This window comes from Rhincodon typus, chromosome 11, assembly GCF_021869965.1.
Source record: "Rhincodon typus isolate 14 chromosome 11, sRhiTyp1.1, whole genome shotgun sequence".
Classification (NCBI taxonomy): Eukaryota; Metazoa; Chordata; class Chondrichthyes; order Orectolobiformes; family Rhincodontidae; genus Rhincodon; species Rhincodon typus.
In genome coordinates this window covers 45,205,926-45,222,283 of record NC_063342.1, presented here as the reverse complement: position 1 = coordinate 45,222,283, position 16,358 = coordinate 45,205,926, and the positions used below count along the sequence as shown (strand labels likewise).

Genomic DNA, 16,358 nt, shown 5'->3' with positions numbered 1-16,358 from the left:
GGGGAAGTTACGGTCCTTGAAAAACGAGGACAACTGAGATGTACGGGAGTGGAATGCCTCATCCTGGGAGCAGATGCGGCGGAGGCGAAGGAATTGGGAATAGGGGATAGCATTTTTGCAGGAAGGTGGGTGAGAGGAGGAGTATTCTAGGTAGCTGTGGGAGTCGGTGGGCTTGAAATGAATATCGGTTTCTAGGTGGTTGCCCGATATGGAGACAGAGAGGTCCAGGGAGGGGAGAGAGGTGTTAGAGATGGTCCAGGTAAACTTAAGGTTGGGGTGGAAGGTGTTAGTGAAGTGGATGAACTGTTCGAGCTCCTCGTGGGAGCACGAGGTGGCGCCGATACAGTCATCAATGTAACGGAGGAAGAGGTGGGGTTTAGGGCCGGTGTAGGTACGGAAGAGGGATTGTTCCACGAAACCTACAAAGAGGCAGGCGTAGCTTGGGCCCATGCGGGTACCCATGGCCACCCCCTTTGTCTGTAGGAAGTGGGAGGAATTGAAAGAGAAGTTGTTGAGTGTGAGGACGAGTTCGGCTAAGCGGATGAGGGTATCATTCAAAATCTCCCCTCCCCCTACCGCATCCCAAAACCAGTCCAGCTCGTCCCTGCCTCCCTAACCTGTTCTTCCTCCCACCTATCCCCTCCTCCCACCTCAAGCCGCACCTCCATCTCCTACCGACCAACCTCATCCCGCCCCCTTGACCTGTCCGTCCTCCCTGGACTGACCTATCCCCTTCCTAACTCCCTACCTACGCTCACCTTTACTGGCTCCATCCCCGCCTCTTCGACCTGTTTGTTTCCTCTCCACCTATCCTCTCCTCTATCCCTCTTCTATCCGCCTCCCACTCTCTCCCTATTTATTTCGGAACCCCCTTCCCCTCCCCCTTTTCTGATGAAGGGTCTAGGCCCGAAACGTCAGCCTCTCTGCTCCTATGATGCTGCTTGGCCTGCTGTGTTCATCCAGCCCTGCACCTTGTTGTCTCGGATTCTCCAGCATCTGCAGTTCCTACTACCTCTGATTCAATATATCCAAGTAAGCCACTCCAGCTTTCATAAATTTACTTTTGACTACATTTATCATTGTAATTTCTTTAAGAGGTCTTTGACTTGTCCTACATGCTCCTCCCACTTGCTACAGTAGGCTACAACATCATCTGAATGCACTGTGCAGTTACAAATACCAGGTATGACTTGTTTCATAAACCTCTGGAATGTCGCTTGAGTGTTCTTTAACACAAATTGCGTCACTCGACATTGATATAATCCACTTGGTGTATCAAACATGAACATTTCTTTAGCCCTTGAAGTTAATGGTACTTGCCAATGCCCCTTCAACAAATCAATCTTAGAAAGGAATGAGACATTGCCAACACTATCAATGCAATCTTCCAATCATGAAATCAGGTACAAATCTATTGTTATGACCACATTCCCCTTTCAAGAATCTATACAAACTCTACCTGATCCGTCAGGTTTAGGAACCAACACTTTTGGTGAACTCCAGTTTTGACCTGGTTCAACCAAGTGGTACTCTAATACATACTGAATTACAGCATTGACCTGACATGGTTTTGCTGCGTTCAAGTGACAAGGATGTAATTTTATTGGTCCTGACTCTTCTGTATCCACATCATGCCTAACTAATGTAATACATCCAAATGTATCTCCATAGATTACCTCATACTTTGTCAGTACTTTTATGGTATCTTGTACTGGCCCTTCTGTAAATATGAGAACACAGCAGCTATCCCAGTATTTCCATGTTAGCAGTTTGAATTCTCGGATGTTCACTCTGAGAACTGTCTACTTTTTCTTCTACATCACTCTCATTATCTCCATCATCTTCCATTACCCTTACCACTTGGCATACTTGCTCTCTTTATTGTCCTCACAACGATAATACCTCTTTCGCATGTTTATGTGACAAAACCAATTCTTCTTCCTTCTGAACAGGAATATTTATCAGCTAAGACAGTTTATGAACCCATCTAGCTACTTACTATGGACTTCTGAATTTTGCTTTCATAGGTTCACCTTGGAAAGACAACAATACCTATACTTCATCTCCCACCTGAAACACTCTAGTTGCTGAAGATTTGCCTGCCCATTTTTTCCATTTTTGCACGTGAAACTTATAAATATTCCTGCCCTACCCTACATGCTCCTCTGAGACTATTTATATTCTTTCTAGAGACATAGACATATGATCCAACACTGAAAATTCAACTTTGTCTTTCAAGAACTTCTTCTTAAATAATTTTAATGGATGTCTAATTTTATGGCCATAAACAAATTAAAATGGCTAAATCCAGTGGATTCATTTGGATAATCTCTGGTAGCAAATAATAAAAAATATAATGATTTCCCAGTTCTGTGGGTACTCATGACTGAATGCTTTACTTGTGGTTTTGAAAGTCTGATTATTGCTCTCCAAAGCTTTGTGGACGACACACAGTTAGCTTAAATTGTTTTATTCCTAAACTGATAGTAATTTCCTGGAATATTTTCAACATGAAGTTAGGAGTCTGAACAGACTGTATCTCAATTGGTAGTCCATAATGATTAGAAAAACCCTGTTAATTTTTCCACTACTACCCCAGTTGCAATTGTCCTTAAAGAGCTTCTGGGATTCGAGTTGACATCACCACAGTTGTGAGGATATACAGATATTCTTCTCTCTTTTTAAGTGATCTCGAGTTTCTACATTCTCTCCTTATGCTCAAGCTGCTTTAACTGTAATTGAATATCAGCCATTTCTGACACTTCACTACTTGAAGTAGTCAGCCATTTCTGTATTTCCTCTCAATCCAAGTGCTGTGCTATAACTCAATTATCTCTGCCTTTCTAGCTCTGTCAAGCAATGCTGCCTTCCATTTATCCACCAAGTCAATCAACCTTGGTTTCGTAATTGCCTTTCAGACTGACAGTGACTAGCCTGCCCCATGCAGGAAATCTTTTGCTGTTTCCAGTGCCATGTCTCAAGCACAGTATAGAGCCTGATGTTTTCCTTCACCTGCAATCTTGATTAATACCACACCCAAATCCTCATTGCCTCTGTTTCTAATCTAATTCAATCTCAGGTCAGTCCTTGAATTTTGTCATGTCCCACTGGGGTAGCACATCATAAATCAAGCCGTGCTTTTCCAGAGTTGTACAAATTGTTAAAGTTTTTATTAAATACGCACAGAACCCCAATTTACTTGACTTTCTGACCAAGGTTGATTGAAAGCAAACACCAATTTTCTGTACTGACTAAGAATTATTTATTAAAAGTAATTTTACTATCACTACAAGTAAACAGATTTAAACCATTGGCATATGATATGACTAATGAAAACTTTGAAGCACACATACACACACACACAGTGGTCTTTGCTTTGCTTCCTGGTTCCAATGCTGAAATAGAAACATGGAATATAGGAACAGAATATAGGCCATTCAGCCCTTGGAGTCTGCTCTGCCATTTAGTATGATCATGGCTGATCATCCAATTCAGTACTCTATTCCCACTTTCTTCCTATAATCTTTGATCCCTTTAGACATAAGAATTAAAACTACATCTACAGGTTTCTTGAAAGTCTTCAATGTTTTGGCTCAACACTTTCCTGTGGCAGGGAATTCCAGGAGCTCACTACTCTCTGAGTGAGAAATATCCTCTTAAGAGACCTGTCCCTTATCCTTAGACTATAACCCCTGGTTCTAGGCAGCCCAGGCATCAAAAACATTCTTCCTGCACTACCCTGTTTAATCCTGCTAGAAATTAACAAGTTTCCAAGACCTCTCCCTTCATTCTTCTCAATCCCAGTGAACATAATCCTAACTGAGCCAATCTCTCCCCATATGTCAGTTCTGCTATCCCAGGAAACAGTGTGGTAAACCTTCTTTACACTATCTTTGTAGCCAGAATGATCTTCCTCAGATCTTCCTCAAAACTGCACATAATACTCCAGGTAGAGTCTCACCAAGGCCCTGTACAATTGCAGCAATCCATCCCTGCTCCTGTGTTGGAATTCTTTTGCTATCAATCCCAACATACCATTTGTCTTCTTTATCACCTGCTTGTACCTACATAGTTACTTTTAGTTACTGGTGTATGGGGACACCCAGGTTTTGTTGCACCTCCTTTTTTCTGAATCTATTACCATTTAGAAAATAATGTACCTGCCTATTTTTGCTACTACAGTGGATAACCTTGTACTTATCCACATAATATTGCATCTACCATATATTTGACCGTTTACTTATCTTGTCCTAATTACACTGAAGCTTCTCTGCATTCTTGTCACAGCAATACCCTCCCACTCAGTTTTGTGTAATGTGCAAACTTGCATACATGACACATAGTTTCCTCATTTAAATCATTAAAATCTATTGTGAATAACTGTGCTACCCCACTGGTCAATGCTTACCACTTGGATAAATATCCATTTAATCCTACATTTTGTTTCCTGTGTGCCAACCGGTACTCAATCTACTTTAGTAAACACCTTCCAATCCCACATGCATTTTTTGCATGCTAATCTCTTATATAGGAATTTACTGAAACTATTCTGAAAGTCAAAGTTAACCACATGCATTGATTCTATAGAATAGAATAGAATCCCTACAGTGTGGAAACAGGCTCTTCGGCCCAACAAGTCCACACCAAGCCTCGAGCATCCCACCCAGAGCTGTCCCCTTGTAACCCACCTAATCTACACATCCCTGAACACTACGGGCAATTTAGCATGGCCAATCCACCTAACCTGCGCATCTTTAGACTGTGGGAGGAAACCCACACAGACATTGGGAGAATGTGCAAACTCCACAAAGACAGTCACCCAAGGCTAGAATCGAACTCGGGTTCCTGGCACTGTAAGGCAGCAGTGCTAACCACTGAGCCACCATGCTGCCCATGCTCTGCTATTACATTTTTTATAATAGATTCAAACACTTTTCCCATTGTTAATGTGAAGCTAACTGGTCTACATTTCATTGTTTTCTCTCTGCCACCCTTTTGAACTAGTGGTGTTACATTAATTCATTTCCAATCTATAGGAACTGCTCCAGAGTCTATAAAATTTTGGAAGATGACCAGTACCGGATCTGCTGTCAATAGAGCCACTTCCTTAAGTACTCTGGGTGAAGGTTCTCAGGCCCTGGGGATTTATCTGCCTTTAATCCCATTCATTTCCCCAATACTATTTCTCTACTAATATTAGTTTCCTTCAATTTCTCCTTTATATTAGGTCCTGCATTCTCTCATAATTTTTGGATGTTATCTGTGTGTTCCTTTGTGAACTAAAGTATGTCACCAATTGGGTGGTAGGCGGATTTTCTGAAGAAGGGTCTAGGCCCGAAACGTCAGCCTTCCTGCTTCTCTGATGCTGCTTGGCCTGCTGTGTTCATCCAGCTCTACACCTTGTTATCTCTACGTCACCAATTGGTCTGCTATCTCTTTGTTCCCTACTATAAAAATTCCAGGTTCTGACCAGAGGGGACCTATATTCTTCTCTACTATCTTTTTCTCTTCACATACCTATTGGACTTTTACTATCAATTTGTATGTTCCCTACAAGCTTTCTCTCATGCTCTGTTTCTGCACCCCCCCCCCCCCCCCCCCCCCCCCCCCCCCCACTTAATCTCTTTCTTTTGTCTCCCTTTTCTGGAATCCAAACTGTTTCCATTCCTCAAGTCAGTTGCTTTATTTGGCCAATATGTATGCATCTTCCTTGGATTTAACACTAATCCAATTTCACATATTAGCCATGGTCTGATCATGGTTCCCATTGCATTTTTATGTCAGATGATCCTTCTTCAGTTGCTAGATATTTTAATGTTCAGATGTCTTTCTCTGGGTGCTTCCACGGGTTTGTAGGAACACAAAGTAGCTGATTCACTTGGAAAATGATTCTGATGTATTAATTTAAAAGTCACAGTTTACAGCACCTGCTGCAGGAAAAGTAACTGGTTTTCTTCAGATATAAATAAAGTTTTTGACTGCAGAGAACAGGCAGGTTCTAGGTTGGAAGAAGATCTGTTCACTTCTTTCTCTCTCTTTCTCTCTATGTCTCTCTACATTGTTTCTAGCTCCAAGCTGCCTAGCCACCTGAGAACCAATCACACAGCTGTTAGAAAGCAAAAGATCCCTGTCATTGATAACAGTCATGAGTCCATAGATCAACCAATTTCTTATTCTGGATAAAAGCATTATAAAGTGCACACGCTTGGCTCCAGATTGTCTGCAATCTGAATTTCAATTATTGCTTGTTCAAATTTGTGTTTGCAGTGCCTGCCATGTGTATCAGCCTCCGTGCTTTCAAAACTGCAGCCATAATTTCATACACTAGTTTTTAAAATAGTTTTTCTCATTTCAGTACCCAGTTTTTAAAATACAACAGTAAAAAGGCCAATCCTTACATTTGGCTAGGTCCTGTACATTTGTTTTTATTAACCCAGCCATGATGTTTCCTGGTAGAGAAGACTAGGCCCTCAGTGAATGTACTTTTTTTATAGTGAACTTTATGGTTCTGCAGTCACTGTGAGCACACTGTAGTTCATGATGGTTGGAGGTTTAGAATGAATTATTGCTTGAGAAGGATCACTTTGGTGGTATCTTTGAGGCTTTTGATGCCCCATTTCTGGCAGTATTGCTTCTAATGCATCTATTGTTCTAGGGCTAGCTCGTTGGAAATGATAAGATCTATCTATCGTTTAATTAAATAAACAGTATTTTTGTAGACAACTTATAATTTAAACCATAGAATAAAACTTCCCTCTTTTTATTTTTTGCATAACCAAAACAAACTTCACACATGTATTTTACACTGTCCTTTATGTAGACATTCAATTCTCTCAGAACCAATTTAAAATGATTATTGGCTCCCAAAAGTTTATTTTTGTTCATTTCTTTTCTCAGCTAGTAATATTTAATGTCAGAATTTTCTATCAGAGTTTAGTTGTCCACCTGAGATTCTTCCTCAAATGTAAGGTCGGTAAATCTTCCAATCAAAATTCAAGTCCTCACAAGTTTTCTCTTTTCAATACAAATGTCAACTCCCTCCTGCACAATAACCATGGAGCCCTCTGGCCTCCAGCTGCTTTTTCCCAACCAAGTTCTAGCAGTCTAACTGTTTCTGTGAATTTCAGGGATATGTTAGAATTCCTTTTCTCAAAGTCCATCTCCATGACAACAGGAATCTCGTGGGCCTTGTATCCAGGTAGGAATGTTTATTAGCTTTACTTTAGAATCCAATTCTATTCTATCTCGATTTAAATAGGCAGCTTAAAGCACAATTATTTATTATGTAAAATTATGAACAACTTCCTTAGACTTCTTTAAATGACCACTCTTTGATAAGCACAGATGTTATTGCCATAGTCTCTAAATATTATCATTTTACACCTTCTTCTCAGCAAACCAATCTGGATACTTCTCTATTCTTTAAGAGTTACATCATCCAGGCGTGTTGTTAAACAGACTTCAAAACAGATCACATGATCCCCTTCATTTTATCCTAACTTCAAGAGTAAGTCCAAAGCATAATGATAACATAAATCCCATATTTCTAACAGCTGTGAAAGACAAAGTAACTATGTTCCAAATTATTTTTAGCTAATGAGGAAAGATTTTTGCATGGAGAATGATTAGCCTTGAATTTAATTGACGCCTGCAGAACAATTACATGAATAGGAGAGCTCAACATTCTCGTTGATTAGGCACATCACTGACTGTTGTAAATCATGTACCAACTTATTGGCATATTACAACAACAAAACTTACTATTTCTATGGCACATTCACTATTTAAAGGTGCTATTTTATGCTTTACAGAAGCTAAGCAAAACACAAATTTACTCCCTGCCAAAGAAGAGAAATTAAAATAGGTGCTTAATGTTTGGTTAAAGAGAGATTGTAAAGAGGACACTGTTGTGGAGTAATTTAGAGAGGGAATTCCAGACTGCTGAAGGCACTATTGCCAATATTGTTGGGAAGACAGAAGGGGGTGCACAAGGGTCAAAGTTCCAGGAAGCATTATTCTTCAATGGTTATGGGGCTGGAGAACGTTAGTGAGTTGGCTGTGCATCTGAGATTAGAATAGGAACAATGTATATTCACAAGTTCTTTCAAGTTCTCTTTTGTCACCGGTATAAAAGTATAGAATATAGAGTGTAAAAGCAAGGAAGTAATGTTACACCTCTACAAATCATTAGTCAGACCATTTTTGGAGTATTGTGTTCAGTTTTGGGCACCTTATTTAAGGAAGGATGTTAAAACACTAGAGTGCAAAGGAAATTTATTAGAATGACACCAGGAATGCGGGATTTTAGATACAATAAAAGATTAGAGAAATTAGGCTTTTACTCTTGGATTAGGGAAGGGTAAGAGGTGACCTAATTGATGTGTTCTAAATTCTGAACAATTTTGACAGGGTAAAGAAAGATATTCTGTTTCTCCTAGTTGGTATATCAGTAACTTAGGATCACAATTTCAAGATTGTCAGCATGAGAGCTAGGAGCGAGATAAGGAAAAACTTCTTTAATCAGAGAGTAGTTAAGATTTGGAATGTGCTACCTAGGAGGGTGGTGGAGGTGGATTCCATACAAGGTTTTAAAAAAAGCTGGACATATGTTTGAAAGTCATTAACTTAGATGGCTATGGAGATAGGGCTGGAGAGTGGGAGCAGCTGTGTAGCTCTTTCAGGAGCCAGTACATACACAATGGGTCGAACGGCTTTGTTCTATACCGCAAAATTCTATGACTCTGATTCTATGAATGTAGGTCTTCTTTATTCCTAGAGATAGTAAAAACTGCAGATGTTGGAGTCAGAGATAATACAGCGTGGAACTGAAGGAACACAGCAGGCCAGGCAGCGACAAAGGAGCAGGAAAGTTGATGTTTTGGGTCGGAACGTCAACTTTCCTGCTCCTCTGATGCTGCCTGGCCTTCTTTATTCCCACTTATTTTATAGTAACGCTTATTAAGGGGAAGTTTGTGCAAAATGCACCAGGTTATAATCATCTTTGATTTGCATGCCAGCATTGCATGACTTTTCCTTCAACAAGTAAAGAGAAATATCCAGCAAGAGACCTAGTTAGGACCTAGGTAAGTCCTGTTTACAACTAAATGAGATACAAGTTGATAAACATATGATTAGCTATAATGATAAAGCACGCAGTTACTTCCAACTATCAAACAAGCTTCTCTTCTGTTACAGGCACTAACAAGACTCAGCCTTGAAGCTGTATTTATATTTGAGGTGCTGCATTGTTCAGGTGGCAAGAATATATTATGGTGCAAGAGCATTAATTTTTTTTCACAAAGCTTAATGAGCTTAACATTTGCCAGGAAAACAGGCCTTCAATAATAACAAACCCAGTCTCCACAATATAGGAGGCCTCAAGCTTCTATATCTTATAATGGAGTTTGGCTGTGCCCAACACACTGTGATCTGATGGGCACGTAGCTTTGCATTAAGTCCATTAAGTTTCATACAACCCAGCAGCTGTATAGCATATTATCTGGAGAAAATTTTGGGCTATAAGCTGTATCATTTTAGTCTACTTACACACAAAATGATGACCTGGAGGTTCCGACAGGGCAAAAATACAACTAACAAAATGAAATTACAAGTCAGTTTAGGAAAGTTAAATATTTTTGATTGGTTTGTTCTATGTATAAAATAAATCCTGAAACCTACATAGCTAATAAGCAATTTTGCATAGTAATTATTTAAAATAACAAAGGACTGAAATCTGTTGTCTGTGCTTTGGACACTTTGATCAATTTGTGTATTAAAAACACTTTACCCAAGTGCTCATCAGTGAGGCAGACAAAGGGACACAGAATTCAATTTGCAATTCAACTCGATCTTTCTTAACAAAATATTCCTTATTATCTAGCTCTATCTGTTTGAGAAAGAATATTATCCACATGTTGGAGCTGGGCTGTTGGAATTTCCTTCCTCTCTGACGTAGTGCTGGCTCTCTTCCACTAGGTGGATCTCACAGATCAGGGTGGGTCTTCTCCTGGGTCTTCTTGGGTTGCTGCAGTTTTCTGCCGTGAGTCTTGCTATAAGTCTTCCCAGCAAGTCTTCGCCAGTCTTTGCTAAATCTTCAATGAGACTTAACTAAGTGACAGGCTTCAAGGAGTGTGTATTTTTCTCTCCCATCACCCCATACCTTCCAGAATATTCTGTGGCCTTTGCTCAATGGGGGTCATGGACCGGGTTCACATCGGGTCATGCTATCACCATGTTGCCATGCTGGGAGGTGTAAAGTACACATACTCAGGCAGTCAAGCTGCCAGAATGTCTGATCAACTCATTTCCGATATGCAACCTTTGGGCTGGTTGTAACTGGCTTTCCTTGAAACTTTGTAAACTCTTTGATCTTGATTTTTCCTATTCATAGTCGATAACTGCTGGCTGCTGTTTAACTTAGTTTGGTCAATTTTCCACGAGGTTTGATTTCTCCGGCTGTGGGTCAATTTAGAATGTCTATTTTTGGGCCCATGCTCACTTGACCATAATTCAAAATTATCTCTTTTAGGTTTTGAGGTTCTGGGCTGCTCTTTGGGTTAGAGTTAAAATTAAAACACTGCTAGAACTGATTCAGCATGGATGACTTCCTCAACTGATAAGGTATTTGGTCAGCTTTGACTTTGACCACATCACTACCACTGTTTCTATATATTGTATCTGACAACAAAATGTAAAAATGCGTCAGTTGAAATTACAGTCGTAACGTTGCCAATGCACGTGAGCTTTTGGCTAATTAAATTCCAGGCTAAAGCTAACGCAGTATTCCAAACCTTTTCAAATTCAACACTGACTGAAAACAAACATCTGTCCAATATTATAAATCCTGCCATTTTATAGGATTTTCATTTAACAGGTTTTATAGATTTTTAAAAAATCAACAAAGCTGAATCCCAGCAAAAATAAAGTCATTAATTGCACAGTTCTTAGTAAAAGCAAGATAATAAAAAGCCAATGTTCTCATATTCTTAAACATGCAAGGTTTCACAGTCTGTTCAGATGCAAACAGTTGCTGCTGGAACTAGTGAGAGAAAATATGGTGGGAAAGCAGATCCAGGACTTCCTCACATCGGGTTCCGCCTGCATAAGGGTAATCTCAGAACATCATAGGCACTGCCCCTCTCCAACTGTTCACAGCTGCTTCAGGATTCCAGCTAAAAAGACTGCCAAGATCCTATTGTTCAAGTCTTTTCACATACCAGATACCAGGGAGCTAAACTGAATGGACTTCAACCAGCCATAAATGACATTTAAACAAATTCCCAGTGTCACTGGTTATGTGTGACACAAGTAGGAATCATATATGCAATCACATATAGCAATTAAAGAGACACTTTAAAGTTTAATAATGTGGTGATTTGAAGGGAAATAGCTGCAGGGAAGTTAAAAGGTGTATCAAGCCTTTTAAAACAACATAATTTATTTAAATATACACAACCTTTGCAGACGCTGTTTGGAATGAATTGGAGGAAGGTTATTTAGGTGAGGCATCAACACAAGGAAATGGACATTTGAGGTGGATGTGCAGCATGTAGAGAAAAGGCTCATATTCCTGAAAAGTGTTCGGTATGATAGCATGAAATATAAAGACACAATATCAACTTCTGCTCAAAACATGGTGTGGATCCTGTACACACCCTACTGGGTGAGAACTGAACCACATTTAGATTCAGACTTCAAGGCTATGTTGCAGATGAATCAAATGCACCAAACAAGCTTTGTTTCTGTAGCTCACCAACACTGGACAAACATAGGGTAAACCAGTCAGAAGAAACGGAGGTGCAGGGGAACGGGAAAAGGAAGTAGGATACAGCCCAGTAACCAGCATTATTCTTATAGAAAAAGCTTGCATTTATGTAGTATTTTTCACAACTACTGGATATCTCAAAATGCTTTAGAATCAGCAAAGTACTTGTTAAAAATTTATTTATTCTTTCATGGGATTTGGGCATGGCTGATAAGGCCAGTGTTTGTTACTCATCCCTACTTGCCTTCAACTGAGTGTTTTGCTAGGCTATTTCTGCACAAGTTGAGAGTTAACAAAATTTCTGTGGGTCTGGAGTCAACATGTAGGTAACAACAGTTAAGGATAGCAGGTTTGATTGCCAAAAGGATGTTATTGGACCAGACGGATTGTCACTACGATCTATTGTCAGGAATAGCTTTCAGTTCCAAATTTTTTATGAGCTGAATTTAAATGAGACTTGGGGCAGCACGGTGGCTCAGTGGTTAGCATTGCTGCCTCAGAGCATCAGGTACCCAGGTTCAATTCCACCCTCGGGCGACTGTCTGTGTGCAGTTTACACATTCTCCCCATGTCTGCGTGGGTTTCCTTCGGGTGCTCCAGTTTCCTCCAAAAGTCCAAAGATGTGCAAGCTAGGTGGATTGGCCATGCTAAATTGCCCATAGTGTTCAGGGATGTGTAGATTAAGTGGGTTATAGGGGGATGGGACTGGGGGGATGCTCCAAGGGTTGGTGTGGACTTGTTGGGCCAAAGGGCCTGTTTCCACACTGTAGGTATTCTATGATTGAATCTATTTCCCTAGAACATTAACCTGGACCTCCTGATTTCTAATCTAATGACATTACTATTCCTCAACCATCTCCTCCTACTGTACTATTTGAAGTGCAGTTACTGCCTGGAACATAATATCTGTTCCACTTGATCTCACAAAATTAATATTTTATTGACTTCAGATTATTTAGACAGTTTTGCAACAGAATTTGTCTTTTTTTGATAGTAATTAATTTATTTGCTGAAGCACGCGTGTGTAATTGGTCATTTCATTCTACCACATAGAGATATGAAATTTCATCATATTTGCAACTGTAAAGAATATAATATATGCTGGTGCTAACTTCAAGAGGTCAATCTACTTGGACAATCTCAAATCACGTAAAAAATTTTGAGAAGATCACAACTTTCATTTGAATACCAGAAAAGCAAATCATGATTAAATCGCTCTCATGTATGCAACTATTTTGTACTTAACACCATAGAATTTATGCAATATAATGATTAAGGTATATTTTCCTGTTCAAACGGCTTACATAAAGACATGCACCATGTAACTGTATGGCAAGTTACAAGCTGTTCTGATTTATAAATGGGTTTTACTTTCATAATCTGTAATTTAGCAACTTTCTCTATATTTTTCTCACATATCCATTTTTCACTAGTTGTGTTACACTAACTGGTCTCACACTGGTATCTGTAGAGTCAGTTTGGAAGACCCAAGTTGTGCTACAGGTTGAACTACATTTTTAAAAAAAACCGAAAGAACTGCGGATGCTGTAAATCAGGAACAAAAACAGAAGTTGCTGGAAAAGCTCAGCAGGTCTGGCAGCATCTGTGAAGAAAAAATCAGAATTAACATTTTGGGTCCAATGACCCTTTCTCAGAACTGATAGTGGCTGGGATAATGTCAGTTTATAGGAAGAAAATAGGGAGGGTGGGTGGGGTAGGGAGTAAATGATAGGATAGAGCCCAAAGAGAGAGAAGAACAGTTGGACAAACAAAGGAGTTGCTAACGATCAGGCTGGGAGGGTGAATAGTTGTTAATGGGGACTGTTAGTGACTAACAACAGTGGGTGTGTAATGGCAGGCTACGTGATAACAAGGCCTGGTGTGTGGGTTAGGGGACTGGGACATGGGAGAGTTTAGGCCCTGAAATTATTGAACTCAATAGTCAGTCTGGAGGGCTGCAGGATCCCCAAATAGAAAATGAGTGTTGCTCTTCCAGCTTGCGTTGGGCTTAGCTGGAACACTGCAGCAAGCCAGAGACAGAGACATTGGTCAGGGAACAGGGTGGTGTGTTAAAATAGCAGGCAACAGGTAGCTATGCTGAATTTACTTTACCAGTTTCAAAAAAAATCCCACAGCTCCTCTGTATTACATTTGGAAGTTAGATTGGAACATATTGCCTACACCTCCAATCCAACCTAAAAACAATTTCTATCAGTGCAAGAATACTAGTGTAATTGTGTATTTCCAAATTCTACTCTGTGTAGCCTTGCCAAGGGTTTCTGCACTATCTTCATATTATCACTTCATCTTTGCATTCTTCTCTACTTTATTGAGTGATTTTAATTTGTTCTTCCAATATAAGAAATATTACTTAATCAAACATAGGAGCCACTTACCATTCATGTTTAATGCCAAAAGAGCAGTTGCATGATAAATAAAACCCATCCTGACAATTGATGTATCTCACAGTTCTGAGGAAGGGTCACCGGATCCAAAACGTTAACTCTGAGTTTTTTCTTGACAGATGCTGCCAGACTTACTGAACTTCTCCAGAAACTTCTGTTTTTGTTGTTGTTGTTGATGTATCTCACAGCATTGCTTGTTCTTTCTTTATAGCCAATTTCAGTGTTACATGCAGAAGTGTTACTGAACTGACAGGGAAGTCAAAATGCTAAAATAAATGTTACATCCGGTGTCATCATACATCTGTCGTTAACCACCAAACCACCCACCTACTTATTCTAACTTACACCTTTGAAATGATACTTACCTCAAATTCAAGTACAGCTTTCACATTGTTAACCATTTTATGTCTTAATTCTATCAATGTCCATTATCAAAACTTCAATTGCTCATTTTTACAATGTCCTCCAAACTTCCAGGAACTAAACTTGCAAAAGGGGTTGGTTCATTGCATAACCTATTCATTTGCACTTTGTCTTGTGTGTAACCAAATCAACCTCAAGAATGATGAACTGAATGGACTGAGTTTTACTTTACCTCATCTTCTGTAGTGTTGCTGATCAATACATGTAAAACTTTAAATTCAGACACTTTCAACTGTTAAAATATTTCTATTATACACTGCTCATGAATTAAGCCAAAATAGGTATTTCTGTACTTACATTTTATTTTAGAAATCTAGCCAGCAATTTTTTTTCAATTAAGGCACATGCATTATTAATATAGTTTGAGGACTGACATGTACAAGATTATGAAAATTAGTCAGTTGAAGTGCTGAGTAGATACCAGGGCCTAGCTTTCTTAAACCATTACTGAAAGGATGCAGTGGGATACTTATTTTTCAAACCACTTGCTGGCAGTCCCATGTTTTAAGCTAAGTAAACAGCCAAGGCTGATAGACTGTGGAACTGTTTCGACTTATGGTAAGTCACATATTTGTGCTTATTGCTGTCAGGATTTTGGCTCTTTGATACTGTTTAAAGTTCATGTGTGCTTAGCTTGTGAAGGGATAAGTTAGCCAGCTCAGCCTTTGCCATCTTTCTGAGAAACCATTCAGGGGATTCCCAGTGAGAGCTGATAAACCGCAACAGATATCGTACCTGAGAGGTTTCTGGAAGACTTCCTCTTAACATTTCCTGAATGTTGCGCTTCTGAGAAGATCCCAACGACAAATACATGTGTCAAGTGACATCCTGTTATGTGGTGCAGGGATGTCAGACTGAAAGCCATCTGGAGCATTTCATTCATTATCTTTTTATTCTCTGAGAAGTAACAAGTACTTGGGAGAAGAATTTTTTTACAAAGTGAATCTCGACAAATAACACTTCTTGAGAACTCTGATGAGTGCACGATGAAAAGATTTGACAAAATGCTAAAGTTTCTTTGTGTTTCTTTTAACTGATAAGTGTGTATATTTGTGTATATTTTGAGTTATTTAGGAAAGTAAATATTTGTAGTTCCATACATTAAACTGTGCTAATCAGCTTTATCAAATCTCAGTTCCTGTATTTATAATAAATCAATAATTTTGTTGTTTGTCAAACTAAACTTGATTGATTAATCATTTTATATTGAACCCAATATAGATGAAGTATGTAATTGGCCCCATTGGTAGATGGGTAAATTTATGTTGTCACCAGTGGAGCAGTTGAACTGGAAGGAGACAGTTCACTCTTCCAGCCTCGGTGATAACAATTTAGACAAAAGATATAAACATACACACATGAATTTGTCAGAGAATTTGAGTTAAAACATATTGACTGTTTTGGAATATAACATATTTGTGGTTGGGTGAGTAAAAATTCCAAAATATTACAGCATTAGAAGCAAATATATAGAACTTGCAAAAAAGAAATATTGCCCAGGCTGGGTGTCTAGACTGCTCCATTCCCTATTGCATCATAATATGATTTGAATTTTTTTTATAAAAGGAAAGGTTGAGTTAAGAGGTAAATAAAAAAGACAGGCTTCAGCTGCTCCTTGTTTTAGTGGTCTTCTTTAGCATTAATAAAATTCAAGTTCTATTGATTTAACGATTTATCTTTGTTTTTATTATTCCATAGATATATTAAGAAAAAGCTGAATATGTTGCAAAATCTTGAGGTGGCATCTTACTTAATATTATAGTACT

General features: G+C 39.1%; 1 protein-coding gene across 1 annotated transcript in view; it reads right to left on the bottom strand.

Annotated features, from left to right (window-relative positions):
• The window catches only part of LOC125484399, a 59,761-nt gene extending 45,378 nt beyond the window's left edge, over positions 1-14,383 (bottom strand). Inside the window, exon 1 of the mRNA XM_048602994.1 lies at positions 14,161-14,383. Within this exon, the coding sequence (XP_048458951.1) occupies positions 14,161-14,209 (49 nt within the window). The 5' untranslated portion in view covers positions 14,210-14,383. The remainder of the gene's footprint in view (positions 1-14,160) is intronic.
• Between the last annotated feature and the right edge of the window lie 1,975 nt (positions 14,384-16,358).